Source organism: Trachypithecus francoisi, unplaced genomic scaffold (assembly GCF_009764315.1).
Source record: "Trachypithecus francoisi isolate TF-2019V2 unplaced genomic scaffold, Tfra_2.0 Lachesis_group5, whole genome shotgun sequence".
Lineage (NCBI taxonomy): Eukaryota > Metazoa > Chordata > Mammalia > Primates > Cercopithecidae > Trachypithecus > Trachypithecus francoisi.
Genome location: NW_022681470.1, coordinates 64,814,803 through 64,831,483, shown reverse-complemented (window position 1 = coordinate 64,831,483; position 16,681 = coordinate 64,814,803). Strand labels below are relative to the sequence as shown.

The 16,681-nt window shown below is 40.4% G+C and overlaps 1 protein-coding gene across 3 annotated transcripts in view; it reads right to left on the bottom strand.

Annotated features, from left to right (window-relative positions):
- The window catches only part of LOC117075393 (complement receptor type 1), a 221,972-nt gene that overhangs the window by 190,021 nt on the left and 15,270 nt on the right, over positions 1–16,681 (bottom strand). For all 3 annotated transcript variants that reach the window (XM_033197702.1, XM_033197703.1, XM_033197705.1), the window contains exons 4-10: positions 13,513–13,911; positions 10,587–10,763; positions 10,393–10,495; positions 8,667–8,752; positions 6,608–6,826; positions 5,367–5,546; positions 4,654–4,753 (exon numbers count right to left, since the gene is read on the bottom strand). In XM_033197702.1, the coding sequence (XP_033053593.1) occupies positions 4,654–4,753; positions 5,367–5,546; positions 6,608–6,826; positions 8,667–8,752; positions 10,393–10,495; positions 10,587–10,763; positions 13,513–13,911 (1,264 nt within the window). The remainder of the gene's footprint in view (positions 1–4,653; positions 4,754–5,366; positions 5,547–6,607; positions 6,827–8,666; positions 8,753–10,392; positions 10,496–10,586; positions 10,764–13,512; positions 13,912–16,681) is intronic.

The following is a 16,681-nucleotide window of genomic DNA, read 5'->3' as shown; positions in this document are numbered from 1 at the left end:
TTTTCTTTTTACCAATATCCTATCTTATTGAAATTTCTTTTGGAATTCATCATTCTCCTTTTTAAAAATTTGCTCATGAATTGCCTGGGAAGCGTACTTAAATGGTACAATTTTTGTGTCTTTGCTTATCCTTTAATGTGTATCTGGAGCCTCTAGGTGTGAATATTAGCTTGGTGCAATAGAAATGCTACCTTATACCATTTAGTGTTGTATAGAATCAATGTGGTGCCAATAAATTTACTTCTTTTGCGGGTATTATATTTTCAATTTTATTTCTGGAATCTGAGTGTTTCTCTCTATCCCTGAAACACAGAAGTTTCCCTAGTGATGGCTAGGTATGGGCTTATTTGTTTACCCTTCTGGAATTTTTGTTACATGTATTTTGAATCCTGATGATGTGTTACATATGTCTTTCCTTTTTCCTTTTTGGAGACAGGATCTCATTCTGTCATCCAGGCTGGAGTGCAGGGGTGCCATCACCACTCACTGAAGCCTCAGCCTCCCAGGCTCAGGTGATCCTCCCACTTCAGTCTCCTGCCTAGTTGTGACTACAGGCCACACCACCATGCCCAGCTAATTTTTATATTTTTTTGTAGAGATGGGGTTTTGCCATGTTGCCCAGGCTGGTCTCGAGCTCCTGGGCTCAAGTGATTCTGTTGTCTCAGCCTCTCAATGTGTTGGGATTACAGGTGTGAGCCACTGTGCCTGCCTGTCTTCTCCTTTTCAGCTTTCCTCGCTGCATTCAGGGAAAATGTGGTTAACTCCTCTTACTCTTTGCTTTAATTTTCTGCAATATTCATTGTGATATATACATATATATGTATATATATGTGTATATATATATATCACATGTATGAAATGAAATATATAAACACATAGAATACATATATTCATTCACATACAAACTTCATGGCTAGTTTCACGGAAGTATTTGTACAACTGAATCTTGTTACCAATATGAAAAGGAGAGTGAGTGTTCTGAAAGTTTCCCTGGTTTCTTGGCAGTAAATCTCTTTTGTAAAATTTCTCTTGATTTTTCAGACTGGCTGCTTTTACATGTATTTCCTGTTTCTAGTCGTAAGCTCAATGGTTTTCTGCTGTATGCCTTAGAGAGGTTCACCCCTTATTCAGCAATGCAAGATGAGGAGGGTACAGTCAGGAAACTTATCAATTGTATTTAAAAATGCTCAAAAAATAAAAAAGTAAAGGAGACATTGGATTTATTCTAACTTTACTTTGTCAGATTCTATGTGCTGTGGTCTGTGAGGTCTAGGCTGGCATATGTGCTGGACACCACAATTTTTCTTTCAGTATTGGTTGTGGTGGCACAAATGTAGCCCTTATTCACTACCTGGCTTAGCTGTTCCGGTGAAGAGTGAGATTGAGGCAGAGCCTCCACTGTGTGCTGAGCAAGGCTGAGCACCAACAGCTGGGCCGTGCGCTGTGAGCACCTGACGCTTGACATTTTCAAAGGGGCTCTGTTGTAGGTTGAAGTGTCTCCCCCAGATATGTTGAAGTCTTAACCCCCAGTCCCTGTGGATGTGATCTTATTTGGAAATACAGTCTTTGCAGATGCAATCAAGTTAAGATGAGGTCATTAAGGTAGGCCCTAATCCAATGTGACAGGTGTCATAAAAAGGGAAAACTTTGAACAGAAACATGCACAGAGAGGAGAACAGCATATGAGGACATAGACCCAGAGGGAAGATGGCCATGCGAGGACAGGGACAGAACAAATTGGAGTTCCGCTGCCACACGCCAAGGAAAGCCTGCGGCTCCAGAAGCTGTAAGACGCAACGAAGGATTCTACCCTACAGGATTCAGAGGGAGCATGGACCTGCCAACACCTTGATTTTTGACTTCCATCCTCTAGAATAGAACTCCAAAAACTTCTGTTGTATTAAGCCGCCCATTTGGTGTTATACACATTCCTCCAGGATATTGCAGGTTCAGTTCCAGAACACTGCAATAAAACAAATATCACAACAGATGAGTCATATGAATTTTTTGATTTCTTAGTGAGTCTAAAAGTTGTGTTTATACTATGAGGTAGTCTATTAAGTGTGAAATAGAATTATGTCTGAGAAAAGTCATACTTTAAAAAATGGTTTATTGATAAAAAATGCTAAAGATTATCTGACCTTCAATAAGTCGTAATCTTTTTGCTGGTGGAGGGTCTTGCCTCAAGGTTGATGGCTGCTGACTGCTCAGGGTGGTGGTTGCTGAAGGCTGGGGTGGCTGTGGCTATTTCTTAGGCTGAGGCAACAATAAAATTGCTGTATTGATCGACTCTTTCACAAAAGATTTTTCTAGCATGCAATGCTATTTCTTAACATTTTACCCTCTGAACTGCTTGCAAAATTGGAGTCAGTCCTCCCAGATACTGCTGCTACTTTGTCAACTAAGTTTATGTAATATTCTAAATCCTTTGTGGTCATTGTCACAATGCTCATGTCGTCTTCACCAGGAAGAGACTCCACCTCAAAAAAATCACTTTCTCTGCTCATTCACAAGAAGCAACTCCTCATCTGTTCAAGTTTCATGATAAGATTGTAGCAATTAAGTGATATCTCAGGCTCCACTTCTAACTGTAGTTCTCTTGCTATTTCTACCACATCTGCAGTTATTTCCTCCGCTGAAGTCTTGAACCTCTCAGTCAGCCATGAGGGTTGGAATTAACTTCTACCAAACTCCTGTTAATGTTGATATTTTAACCTCTTCCCATGAATCATGAATGTTCTTAATGATATGTAGAATGATGAATTCTTTCCAGCAGTTTTCAACTTACTTTGTTCAGATCCATCAGAGGAATTACTGTCTGGGAACTGGCCTTACAAAATGTATTTCTTAAATAATGAAACTTGAAAGTCAAAATTACTCCTTCAGCCATGGGCTGCAGAATGGCTGCTGTGGTCAGCAGGTAGGAAAACTCCATTCATCTCGTGTCCATCTCCATTACAGCTCTTGGTTGTTTAGGTATAATGTCAATGAGCAGTAATATTTTGAAAGAAATCTATTTTTCTGAGCACTAGATCTCAACAGTGGACTTAAAATATTCAGTAAACCATGCTGCAAACATACTTCTGTCATCAGTCTTTGTTGTTCCATTTATAGACACAGGCAAGGTACATTTAGCATAATTCTTAAGGGCCTGAGGGTTTTTAGAATGGTCAGTGAGCATTGGCTTCAACTCAAAGTCACCAGCGGCATTAGCTCCTAAAAATCAGCCTATCCTTTGAAGCTTTGAACCCAGGCATTGACTTCTCCTCTCTAACTATGGAAGTCCAACAGATGGCTGTTTTGTCTACATGGAAAATCTGTTATTTAGTGTAACACCTTCATCCATGATCTTAGCTAGATCTTCTACATAACTTGCTGCAGCTTCTACATGAGCACTTGCTGCTTCACCTTGGATCTTTATGTTACGGAGAGGGCTTCTTTCCTTAAACCTCAGGGACCAAATTCTGCTAGCTTCCAGCTTTCATTCTGCAGCTTCCTTACCTCTGGCAGTCTTCACAGAACTGAAGAATTAGGACCTTGCTCAGGATTAGGCTTTGGCTTCAGGAAACGTTTCTAGTTTGATCTTGTATCTAGAGCATTAAAACTTCTTCCCTATCAGCAATAAGGCTGTTTCACATTTTATCATTCATGTGTTCACTGGAATAGCATTTTATATTTCCTTCAAGTACTTTTGCTTTGCCTTTACAACTCTCTAGCTGTTTGGCACATGATGAATGGCTTTTGGCCTATCTTGGTTTTCGACATATCATCCTCAGTAAACTTAATCATCCCTAGCTTTTGATTTCAAGTAAGAGATGCATGACTCCTCCCTTCATGTCAACACTTAAAGGCCAGTGTAGGGCTATTAAGTGGCCTAATTGTAGTATTATTGTTTCTCAGGGATTAGAGAGTCCTGAAGAGAGGGAGAGAGAAGGGGAATGTCTAGTCCATGGAGCAGTCAAAGCACACACATTTATTGATTAAGTTTTCTGTCTTATATGGGTGCAGTTCGTAGGGACCCCAAACAATGACAATAGTCACATGAAAGATCACGGATGAGAGATCACTATCACAGACATGATAATAATGAAAACATCTGGGATATTGTGAGAATAACCAAAATGCTACACAGAGACACGAAGTGAACACACACTGTTGGATAAATGATGCGACTGACATGCTTATCGTAGCGTTGCCACAAGCCTTCAGTTTATAAAAAGCATAACATCTGCAAAGTACAATAAAACGAGGAAGTCCTGTACTTTCTGAGGGCAGCCCAAGCAAGTGATCATGTTGTTATCATTAAGATTTGTTCTCTCACAAAGCCACTACATGCCCTTCCCTTTCTTCCAGCAATGTCTACTCTGGGTTAGGGTTGTTTGTGGGCTTTGACTACTACACTCCTAATTATTTTTCCTTCCCATCCAGTGAACGGCATACTCTTTATATGTGCACTGCCCTGGTTTCCAGCAAGGATACAGATTTTTCCCCTAATCTTCTCCTATCGTTGTTCATTTCAATCAGGAGTTAACACCTGTGTTCAAGCCTCTTAAGAGCAGGTGGCAATAGCCTAGTTTCCTTCCTGAGATGTGGCTAGAAGGTAGTATTGCTGTTGTGCAACTCTTAAACCAAGAGATGTTGCTGCCAACTCACCCTGTAGTACAAGAATAGTTGATTCTGGATCCAACCTGGATGTCTGTGATCACGTGCACCATGCCATTCAGTGGATCTGGAGGAGTTTTACATGATTTACCTATGGGAAAGAAAGTATTTTGGAGCCAGGTAGAGTAATCTGAACTCTCTTCAGTACATAAGGTCTCAACCTGCACGTAGCTTCCTGAAGAAAACACGCAGTTCTGATGGTTCCACAGATTTTGCCACCTTGAGAAAACTCATCAGAGCGCCTAAGGATCAGCTACCTACTAAACTCCACTTTCAAAAAGACCTTCCCTCCAGATCTATCTAGATCTAGATTTAGATCTGTGTAGAGACCTTGCATCCCTTATCAAAATGTAAAAGTCATTTATGGCATTATTTACTACCAATATATTTCAAAGTTTTCAAAGGATTTCTTCCCACCTAGTTATTCAAACAGAATTTGTCTTCTTACATCATTTTTTTTCCCCTGATCTAGTCACTTATTATTTTCGTTCCCATAGGGAATGAAGGTTTTCTCTACAACTGTTTCTTGAAACAGTCTCATGAAGTGAGCATTTCAAGCAATAATCAAGGATGACCTACAAGAAAAACTCTTACATCCACCTATCTGAACACTTTTCAAAAAAGGGTTCTCATATCCCACATTTGAAAACATTCAATAAGAAGCTTTTGCAGACATGGGAAAGATCCAATGCAAGTTCACTCACGTTTACAGACATCTTTGGGACTCGACCACACCAGGTTATCTAGACATGTGATAGAGAACGGCCTCCCGTAGTACTCAAGACGGCATTCGTACTTTAAAGATGTCCCAATGGGAAAGTCAGATGCATTGGTTTGGGTTTTCAACTTGGCAAACAGAAAATGATCCGGGGCTTTACAGTGACCTAGAGACCAAGAAATCAAGAATATCTGAGTCAATAAAAAGATACCCAATATGTTTCCTCTTTTCTCTTCCTTGGTAGATTTGATGCCAGAAGAAAAGAAACTTTTAGTTTTGAAAAAACAAAAACAAAAACAACAAAAAATTCCCTGTAAAATAGAAAGGGAAGTTCCATCAGTATAAGCTTATAAGGAAGTATATTATCTGGAAGACTAGTCTGCTATCTGGTCTTTCTACTCATATAATTTATGTATTTTAATTTTTACGTTTTTTTTCTGTTTTTAGTAGAGTTGGAGGTTCATTGTGTCTGCAGGCTGGTCTGGAACTCCTGACCTCTAGTGATCCACCCGCGTTGGCCTCCCAAAGTGCTGAGATTATAGGTGTGAGCCACTGCGACCAGCCTATTTTCATTGTTTTTGAGATAGGGTCTCACTCTGTCACCCAGGCTGGAGTGCAGTGGCACAGTCTCAGCTCACGGCAACCTCTGCCTCCCAGGCTGAAGTGATCCTCCCATCTCAGCCTCCCAAATAGCTGGGAACACAGGCAATTGCCACCATGCTCAGCTAATGCTCATACAATTTAATGTAAAGATAGCTCCGATTTAATTTTTCACATTTTTAGGAAGCCAGAAAGAGTGTTTCTGCCCAGCTTCCACCTTCGTGTCTGGTTTCCTTGTACTTCAGGGCATCAAAACTCCAATGAGAGGCTGAAAAGCATGGGCAGGAACTCAAGACATTTTCTGGTAGGAGGAGACACTGATTTTCTAGGTTAGATTTCTAAGCTAACCATTGCAATAAGGGGATTTAAGGCATTTGTTTTTAATTCATATGATTCTAATGAAGGACTTTCCCACCACTCATCGCCTCCCTGTTTTTTCATCAGTCCCTCCAGCTGCAAAGGTCATCAGGATCTGATGTGTTGACCTACCTTAGAACCACTTATCATTGGTTTGGCATTCCATTGTGGCAAATGCGCACAGAGATACCATACTGTAATTATGGAAATATGGAGGGCCTGCGTTAGATATTCTGAACCCATTTGGGATGTGGGGAAATGAGCACTAACCCAGAATTCCACAGCGAGGGGCGGGGCTGCTCCAAACCCCATTCCCTTGAGGGTCACTTGTGCAGCGGATGGTGCTCTCCCCAATGAGATCGAAGGTCATCCCTCTGTCTGGGTGGGGGTCGCATGTGTAAGTTACAGCTTTTCCAAAGGGAAAGACTTCCAGAGGTTTTCCTGTGTGTCTCCCATTAGGAATAACTGGAGGAGCTGGACAAAAGATTTCTGGAAAAAAGACAAAAGCACTAAGTTTCATTCAGGAATTTCCCCAGAGGTATTCTGCAATTACAGGATGCTATGATTGTCATTGCTGAAAATATACTAAGGAGATGACAGTAGACATTAGGACTTTGAAGAGTTGGATTAAATGAGATGTCAATGAAAGTGTATTGCAAAGTACAAAAGAGATTTTTCTATCCTGAATCTTCCAGATAATAACAGTTCCTGGACAATAGAAACGTTACAACTTTAATGAAGTAGCAAAACATTTGAAGAAGAAAAATAACCATTTTCAAGGGTTACTCATTCCTTTAGTCAATATACATTAATTGAGCACTTGTCCTGTGTCAGCCACTCATCAGGATCCTGGGGACGCAGTGCTGAGGAAGGAGCCTACGTTCTTGGGAAATATTTCTCAAATGTATATATGTGTGCTAATCATCTTAAATAGGTGAAACCTTTCACTGATTACTTATTGATATTGATCATCAACCTCTGTGATAACAATAGCCCTGTCACAGTGAATTGAAACGTAGTCAGGCCATTATAAAAAACTCCAAATGGATTCAGATTGCTTTGCTTTTGAAAATGTCTGTGTCTGTTGATGATTAATTTTCTCTTTTTACGTTCTGGGTCAGGTTTCAAGTTGTTACTCCTTTCTAGCATCTACTGATTTGTTTAGAACAGTCTCTCCCTCATTTCTAATTGGCATTTTTCATTAGAACTGGAATTTGGAAGAAGCTACTTTAACTAGCAAGAGTTATGAAAAATAAGAGAAATCTTGAGTAGTCAATCAATGAGTTTTAATGCATAATAGTAGAACAGACATTTGTCATGCTGCTTCAAGGAGCACTGGATTACTTAGACAGCAAGAATCTCTATATAAGTTTTGTTCTTACAAAATTTTCCTCTAAAAAGCACTGTAAGATGTCCAAGTATATTTCTAACAACATAAACATTTTAGTAAAATTTCATGGTTTTCTAAAGAAACATGTTTTCCAATTGTTAGAATCAAGAAATGAAGCAAAGTTCTATCTTCCATTGGGGAAATTATAAATAGTTAGACTAGGAGAAATCAGTAGTCTACTGGTTATTGAACACATGGGGCTCTTTTTTCAAAAATCGACTTATTATTTATGAATCTCTCAGCATAAATGACTTAGGTACATGTTTTGAGAATTTAAGGAGTCTCCAACTGCTCGCCCTGTCTAATGTTGCATCCCACTTTTCCCTCATTCCTCAGTGCTTTGCTTTATTATCTTCATAGCATTGAATTATTTTTTTTCTTGTCCCTCTCCCCACCTAAGGAGAAACAACATGGGGACAGGGAATTCGTTCGTCTTGTTCATTGATAAAACTCCAGTGGCTAGATGAACATCAGGCACAAAGTACATGATCAATAAATATTGATTAAAGGCATGTTTAATATTTGTGTATTATCAAATACATACAAAAATTGTAGACTGACTGCACCTGATGGAAGAACAAAATGAAAAAGAAAGAAGGGAGGAAGGAAGGAAGAGAAAAAAGAAAGAAAAGAAAGAGAGAAACAAAGTAAATTGTTAAAGCCTCACATTATCTAATCTCTCCTGAAGCTCCTAGAAGCACACTACCGTAGGCTTTATTGCGGTAGAACACACAATACAGAAGGACAGAGACAGATCAGATGATCCCAAAGACAGGTGATGTACACATTGATTCACAACCAAACATTATTAAAATAAGAAATTTTCAAATCAATAATTCAGACTAGAGAATTGAAGAACCACATTAGGGGAGGTCATGGGTCAAATACTGAACAGATGAAGGGGAGAGACTGGCCTGAAATGTTACTCCTATTACTCACGTTCACACACTGGAACACTGCTATTCCAAAGGCTTTCCATTCCAGCCAAGACACAGTAACTAGCAGAGCTGCCTTTTAATTGAAATCTAAAGGAGAAAATAGGAGTGAATAGTGAGCTGTTTCAGCCAACAGGACTCTTGGTTCACAATCTAAGGCCCTGCCCCAAGTCTGAGGATTTTGAGGCCCTGAGGCCAGCAGGTGGCAGAGTTGCACAGGCTACGTTATTCTGGAAGCTCACAGTCTCCAGAAGGGAGCAATATAGAATGGCAAAATGCAGTAGCTTGGTCACATGACAGTCCTGCTTGAATTGAAAAAGGTGGTCGTGACATGGGCGCCATCTCCTTGACCCAGGACCCAGGCTTGGAGTTTCACTGATTACTCCATGATAACCTGATAAATCACTCATTGTCATTATTAGAAACCTAGTCTTCTAATGCAATGCCTTCCTAACTCTGATGCTGGAACAGCAAGTAAAACAGCTCCCAGTTTGGAAAACAGCTCCCAGTTTGGAAAAGTGGGAAATAGCTGGCGAGATAACAGAGACTGTCCTTTCATCTCTGCATCTGTGATGGCATGAAGAAGGCTCACAAGGGCAGTTTGGGCTGCTGAAGAGTAAGCGTGAATATTCTAGGGGAAAAAGGAAAGAAGAGAGGACTTGATTTTTGTATGCAATTGTCGAAAATTCTCAGTGTCTGTCGGGCCCTGATGCCCTTCTAACTCTTACTGGGTGCTGGCATTTGGAGGCTGCCAAGATTCTGTGGAACATTTTGGGATCAGGTGCTTTGTTGCCCATGCTGGTCAGCTCCCGTGTAGAGATGTGCACCCTGTGCATCTGTGAAGAGCACTAGATGGACATAAACAAGGTAATGACCTTGCCGGAAATAGCAGCAGCCATCAGGACCCCAGCTCAGAGCCCAGAGCCCGTGAATAACCAGATGATATATGACTGAATTTTTTTAAAATGCTGATGTTTGCATTTTCATTCCATTACAAATTTCACTATAGATGGTTTAAAGAATTTACTGAAATGATTCTTAAATGATCCCAGTTATTAAGAATAAGCTTTTTGTTACTTGCAGTTTTTTTCTGGGACTTTCTAAATTACTCATATTCTTTTTTGCTTGTAAAACATGATTTATTTTTCTTGAGGCGGAGTTTCACTCTTGTTGTCCACACTGGATTGCAATGGTGCCATCTTGGCTCACTGCAAACTCCGCCTCCCAGGATCAAGTGATTCTCATGCCTCAGCCTCCCAAGTAGCTTGGATTACAGGCACATGCCACCATGCCCAGCTAACTTTTGTATTTTTAGTAGAGACGGGGTTTCACCATGTTGGCCAGGCTGGTCTCCAACTCCTGACCTCAGGTGATCTGCCCGCCTCACCCTCCCAAAGGTGCTGGGATTACAGGCATGAGCCACCGTGCCCGGCTGATATTTTTTACTTAATGTGTTACCTATATATTCATAACCAGTAGTTATACTTGCCTTTGAACTTTCCGGTTAATATATGTTCCAGTTTCCTCTTCATATCTCATGTTATTAGTTCTATATGTTTCTTCCTTTCTTCCTATGCATACTGTTGAAAGTTCATCTCTCTGAATGTGTGTGTGTGTGTGTGTGTGTGTGTGTGTATGTCTTTCTTTTAAGCCAAACCAAATGTCCCCTTTTAAAACTAATTCCCAGCCCCATTTTCAATGTCCAGCAGGTCAGGCAAGCTCACACTCACCCTTCATCACAAACAAAATCTACTTTTGCTCCAAGCTGGAGATTAAGTGGAAATAGCACATGACCATTAGGAAGTTGGCCCAGGTAGTCATCACAGGATTTCACTGGAGAAAAAGAAAAATGAACAGAAAAAATTGGCATGTGGAGAATAAAGACGCAAGCTAAAAATACCAAGCCAGATAAGAGTCTAGGCACCTTCACATCTGGGGACTGCAGGGCTCCAGTCTCCCTGGGGTGTACAGCGCAGAGACGCAGCCCCTCTGAGGTCATAGCCAGGCTCACAGCTATAGAACACTTCCTGCCCAGGCCAAAAGATGTCCTTGTCCCTTTGGGTACGCTCACCATGCAGGACATCTGGAGGCAGCTGACATACTGGGGAGAGCGAAAAAAGTAGTGCTAATTGTGTGAAAATAACTTTTTTCTCACTGTTAAACTGGCCAAGGGAATAATAATTACAAATCTATGTATAATAATAAAGGTAAGAAAACAGCTTTATTATATTGATAACAAACTAAATACACAGGGTGAGGAAGATGTCTTGCCCTCAGTCATAGAACTGACACATCGCAGAACTGTGACTAAAACAGAGGTATCGTCAATTCATTGCTTTTCATCTAAAGTGTGCAACTAAGATTTCACAATGGACAGTTCTTTCTAGAATGCTTCCAATTACTGTTCACCCAGTACAAAATTGGGAGGAATGATGGATTTTTCTATCTTCATACTTCCTTTCTAGAAACACATCACCAATTTAGTCTTGCATTTTAGGCAATAAAGGAGTGCCCCTGCCCATGTCTTATCTAATAGGTCCCTCCGTCACCTATCACACCGGTGCAACAAACAGCGTCCACACATCTACTCTCATCTCCTGTCAAGGCTTCTCTCAGTGGCCACCTGACATAGGGTGGTAACGAACTATGGGTCTCATCTCTTCATGCAATGAAGCAAGGTGCTGCCTAGTCATTCATTTCACTCCGGTGAGAAGGTGGGCAACTGTCTAACAAAATCTAAAAGACCTACTGTCACCATAATGAGAGTGTATATTTCACGCAACATATTGTAATGGTAGTGCTGGCTCTCTCTTAATATAGTTGATCTGAACTCAGGAAATCAGAACACATTTGGTTCTCAACTAAATTACATAAAACTGTTATAAAATGGAAAAAATAATTTCAGTTTGGCTTTGAGCAGACCAGTTCCCTTTTCTGGACTTCAGCTTTCTCAAGCATCTGGGGGATTGGACTAGAAAAATGACTTCTTTAAGGAGTATGTAAATACTCTGATGCTGTAATGTCCATTTTCAGGGTTCATCACCCAGTGTTTCCCTTGACTAATCAATGCCTGGTGATGTAATATTGAGGTGCTGTCCTGGTTAAATTTCTGTTGGCCCCCAGTCTCACACTTCTGCACTGTCTTTTGACTGCTAGCAATGGAAGCCTTAAACTACAATCATTCATCTTCCTTGATAGCTGGGCTCTGGTTAGGTTCTGCCAGTTGGAGCCATATATACCAAATTAAAAGGCAGGATGATAGCAGAATCTGTTCTACTTCTAGAGGTGGCTCGGGCAGTGGCAGTATAGATGGCTTCAGTGAGCAGTTACAGCTTCAATTCTGGCGATGCCAATGACTTTGGCTCCACAATATCAGCTGCATTCTGGCAGCAGTGGTGGCTCCTGCAGCATTAGCAGCCTTCAGAGAGCTGCCTGCTCAGTGGGAGGGGCTGGCCATTTCAGCATCAGTACAGGATCCTGTGCTCTAGACTGGCAGCCACAGTAGCTCCCTGATCTCTGGTAACTCTGCCTTCGTCTTATTGCTTTTCCTGCCCTTCTAACATCTTTGTGACCTATTAGCTGTGATATGGTTTGGCTCTGTGTCCCCACCCAAATCTCATGTCAAATTGTAATTTCCAGTGTTGGAGGAGCCTGGTGGGAAATGACTGGATCATGGAGGTGGTTTCTAATGGTTTAGAACCATCACCCTAGTGCTGTCCTGTGATAGAGTTCTCTCGAGATGTGCTTGTTTAAAATGTGTAGCACCTCCCCAGTTGCACTCTTCCTCCTGCCAGCCATTTGAAAACACGCGTGCTTCCTCTTTGCCTTCCACCATGATTGTAACTTTCCTGAGGTGTCCCTAGCCATGCCTCCTGTACAGCCTACAGAACTCTGAGTCAATTAAACCTCTTTTCTTTATAAATTTCCCAGTCTCAAGTAGTTCTTTACAGGAATGTGAGAACAGACTAATACAACCTGCATGAAATCCCTCCCTCCTTGAAAGTATCTAGAGTAAGTTTTGATTTCATAACTGGATGCTGATTAGCAAAGCCAAGGCTTGGAGTGAGGCAGACTTGCATTCCAGTTTTGTCTGCAAGTTAGTATCTTACAAAGTTATCTGATCTCTCTAAGGCACATATTCTCTGTAAAACATTGAGGCCCGGCGTGGTGGCTCATGCCTATAATCCCAGCACTTTGGGAGGCCAAGGTGGGTGGATTGCTTCAGCTCAGGAGTTCGAGACAAGCCTGGGCAGCATGGTGAGACTCCATCTCTATAAAAAAATATAAAAATTTTAACCAGGCCTGGTGGCATGCACCTGTAGTACCAGCTGCTTAGGAGGCTCAGGAAGGAGAATTGCTTGAGCCAGGGAGGTAGTGGGTGCAGTAAGCCATGATCTCACCTCTGCAGTCCAGCTTGAGTGACAGATCAAGACCCTGTCTCAAGCAAAACAAAACAGACAAACCTAGAAAAACTGGTAACTACCTAATAACTTTGTTTTGAGGATTAAAATTCACATGTAGCCTGTATTATGGTGCCTGGCCGGAAAAATTTACTCATTTTCTATCAGCAGTTATTGTACTCAAAGGTAATTAATAGATCTGTTTATAAGAACCTCAAAGAAACATCACAATGCTTGCCCAGGTTTAGCTTTACTTCTTCATTTCAGCACATGTGCATATACACACACACACATATACACACACCTTCTGAATTTCATTTTCACTACCTAAAAAATTTGCTGCCCCACCCTGCTCACCACTCATCCCTCCGCCTGAACAAATACTAATTTCCTGATCCAACAGCAATGCATGTCATTTGCAGGGCCCTTCTAGGCCTCAGTCAGACTCACCCCTGGAGCAGCTTGGTAACTCTGGCTCCCATTTGTTCAGGGCTTGGCATTGCACATGGCGGGGTCCTTTCATGACAAAGCCAGGCTGACACCTAAACTCCACAACTTCATTTAAGGAAAATAAGCTTCTGTTGACAGATACCAATATTCCATTTTCCACATTTGGAGGCATGCATTTGTTAGGTATAATGCACTGAGGGGCCGGGCCGCTCCAGATGCCCACTTGATCTTCATTGCTGGTGCAGTATATGGAGGGCTCACCCACGAGCTCAAACACCTTTCTCCCTCCGCTTCCAAGATTGCAGTGGTAGGTCACCACAGATCCATAGTGAAAATACTCTTTGTTGGCACTAAAGAAATCTCCGTTGTCTATGGTGGGTGGTAGCCCACAAGAAATTTCTGGGTAAGGAAGAGAAAGTTAAATAACAGTCAGTTTAAATAATGAATGACAAGCATTTCATGAGTCACTAAACTTTAGCTATTTTTACATTCATTATTTGCTTTTAATCTTTGCTAACACGAAGGTTACATTTTTATAAAGTTGTAACTTCAGTGTCCTGCCTTTCTTACTTATATGATTTGCTATAGTATTTGCATGCATGTATTCACTCGATCCACATTCTTTTCATTTTAAATAGCTCTTTGATTGATCATGGTGTTATAGAGTTTATACAGTTTTCTCCTGTTCTTTCCCATTTGCTTTCTTAATTTCCATTTTTGTTATTAACTGAGGTTAGCTTTTTTAGAAAAATAAAATACAAAAACATTTGCTGAAAGATAAATTATAAGGGATGAGAGAAAACACAAATATACACAGTAGGAAAAAGAATTTAAACATATTTTTATATATATGAGACCATTTATAAAACTGTAGATTACTGGGGGTTAAATATTTTGAAAATCTAAATGATATAAATGGAAATACAAATTGCCAAAATTCATTCATAAAGATACTTCCAAATGTAATTTCAAGGTTTCACAGCATGTAAAAGATATGAAGTTTACCAACTCATTTCATCAAATCTAAGTTTGATATCATAAGATGATATCTGTGTAAAAGTGATCATATATTAGTCCACCAAGCCCCTAAATACATTTAAAAATGTAGCAATAGTACATAGTATACTGTATTGCTATAAACTAGAACAAAGTTACTTCAACCCAAATCCCAAAAAACTTGGAATTAAAAATGAGTGAATTTAATCAGATAAATTTGAACATGAATGAATTAATTAAAATTAAAAATAAAAATTTTTCAGGCTCTGCTTCTAGTAATAGTAATTCAAATAGAATATTGCTCCAACCATCCACCCTCAAAAAAGGCTAGAAATACTGAAAAATCAAAAATATTTATCTGTGAAGGCATCAGAAAGCTAACAAACTAGTAAAGCATTCCTGGGCCATGATCTAGGAGAAGATGAAGATCCAGTTGATAGCTGGGTATTTGGGCTTGGCAACTGGGCTGCTTATTGTTTGGGAATGGGCAGCTGTATCAGGACTGGGCAACTGAGAGACTGAACAGACTTTTGATTGTCTCATGAAGTTAAGGGACAACAATGGAAGTCCAGGGCCTGCCCCTAATGGAAAGCCTGGTAATACCTTCTGATGTGTTCTGAGGACACAAGAACTAGGCCGTGGTAATCAGGGTTAACTGAAAATAAATCTGCTGTCTCAGAGACTGGAACTAGTACTTCAAGTACTGGTACTGTGGCTGGCCCCAGAAAATCACAGTTCCTGAGACTGAATTAGAGTGGTCCTAGATTGCTAATGTCCCCAGATGCCTGCAGAAACAAGACAAAAATTATATCTGGAAGAAGATGGGTTATCTAAGGCCTTGACATTATTTCTACAGACACATTTTCAAATATAATTCCTGATACACAAAGATAACCAGATACTTGGAGAGATAAAATAACACACACAATTACTGATGACAGAAACTGACCCATTAGAACTACAGACCTGTTGAAGGGTATAATTGAAACTTGCAAGAACTAGAAAGTGGTGGTTCACGCCTGTGGTCCTAACACTTTGGGAGGCTGAGGAGAGCGGATCGCTTGAGCTCGAGTTCGAGGCCAGCCTGGACAACTTGGCAAAACCCCATCTCAAAAAAAAAAAAAAAATTAGCCAGGTGTGCAGGTGTGGTGGTGCACACCTGCATTCTCAGCTACTCAAGTGGCTGAGGTGGGAGAACTGCTTGAGCCTGTGAAGGTTGAGGCTTCAGTGAGCTGTGATTATGCCACTGTGCTCCAACCTGGGCAACAAAATGAGACTCTGTCTCAAAAAAAAAAAAAAAAAAAAGGAAGAGGGCAGATTTGGAAAATAAAAAAACTCTAGAATTCTAAAAGTAAAATATGATTGCTGAAATTAAGAATTTTTGTGAGATTAATAGCAGATTAGAATCTGAAAGAAAATCAATGAACTGGAAGCTAGAACAGAAGAAAATACTCAGAACAAAGCACCAATAAATAAAAAGATTAAAAAATAGACTAACTACATAGAAGAATAAAGCCTAACATGTTTAACTGAAGCCCCTCAATGAGAAGAGAGAGATAACAGAGCATAAAAAACATTTGAAGAAGTAATAACTGAGAATTCTCCAAGACTAATGCAAGACATCATTAAATTACAGATCCAAAAGGCTATACAGGCCTGACGTGGTGGCTCACGCCTGTAATCCCAGCAGTTTGGGAGACCGAGGTGGGCAGATCACCTCCTGTCAGGAGTTCGAGACCAGCCTGGTCAAAATGGTGAAACTCCATCTCTACTAAAAGTATAAAAATTAGCCAGGCATGGAGGCACAGGCCTGTAGTCGCAGCTACTTGGGAGGCTGAGGTGGGCTGATAACTTGAACCCAGGAGGCTGAACCCAGTGAGCCGAGATATCATACCACTGCACTCCAACCCAGGTGATAAGAGAGAATTCTGTCAAAAAAAAAAAAAAAACCAACTATGCAAACCCAAGCAATACAAAGAAATTCTTACCTAGACACAACACAGTAATATTGTAAAAAATCTATTTTAAAGTGTAATCCATTTTAAAAGAAACCAGGAAACATGGACAATAACCTTCAAAGGAACCACAATTAGAAAAATGTTTAAAGAATTTGTTGTCAGAAGATCTACAATACAAAAATGCCAGAGACTTTTTCAGGCTGAAGGAAAATAGT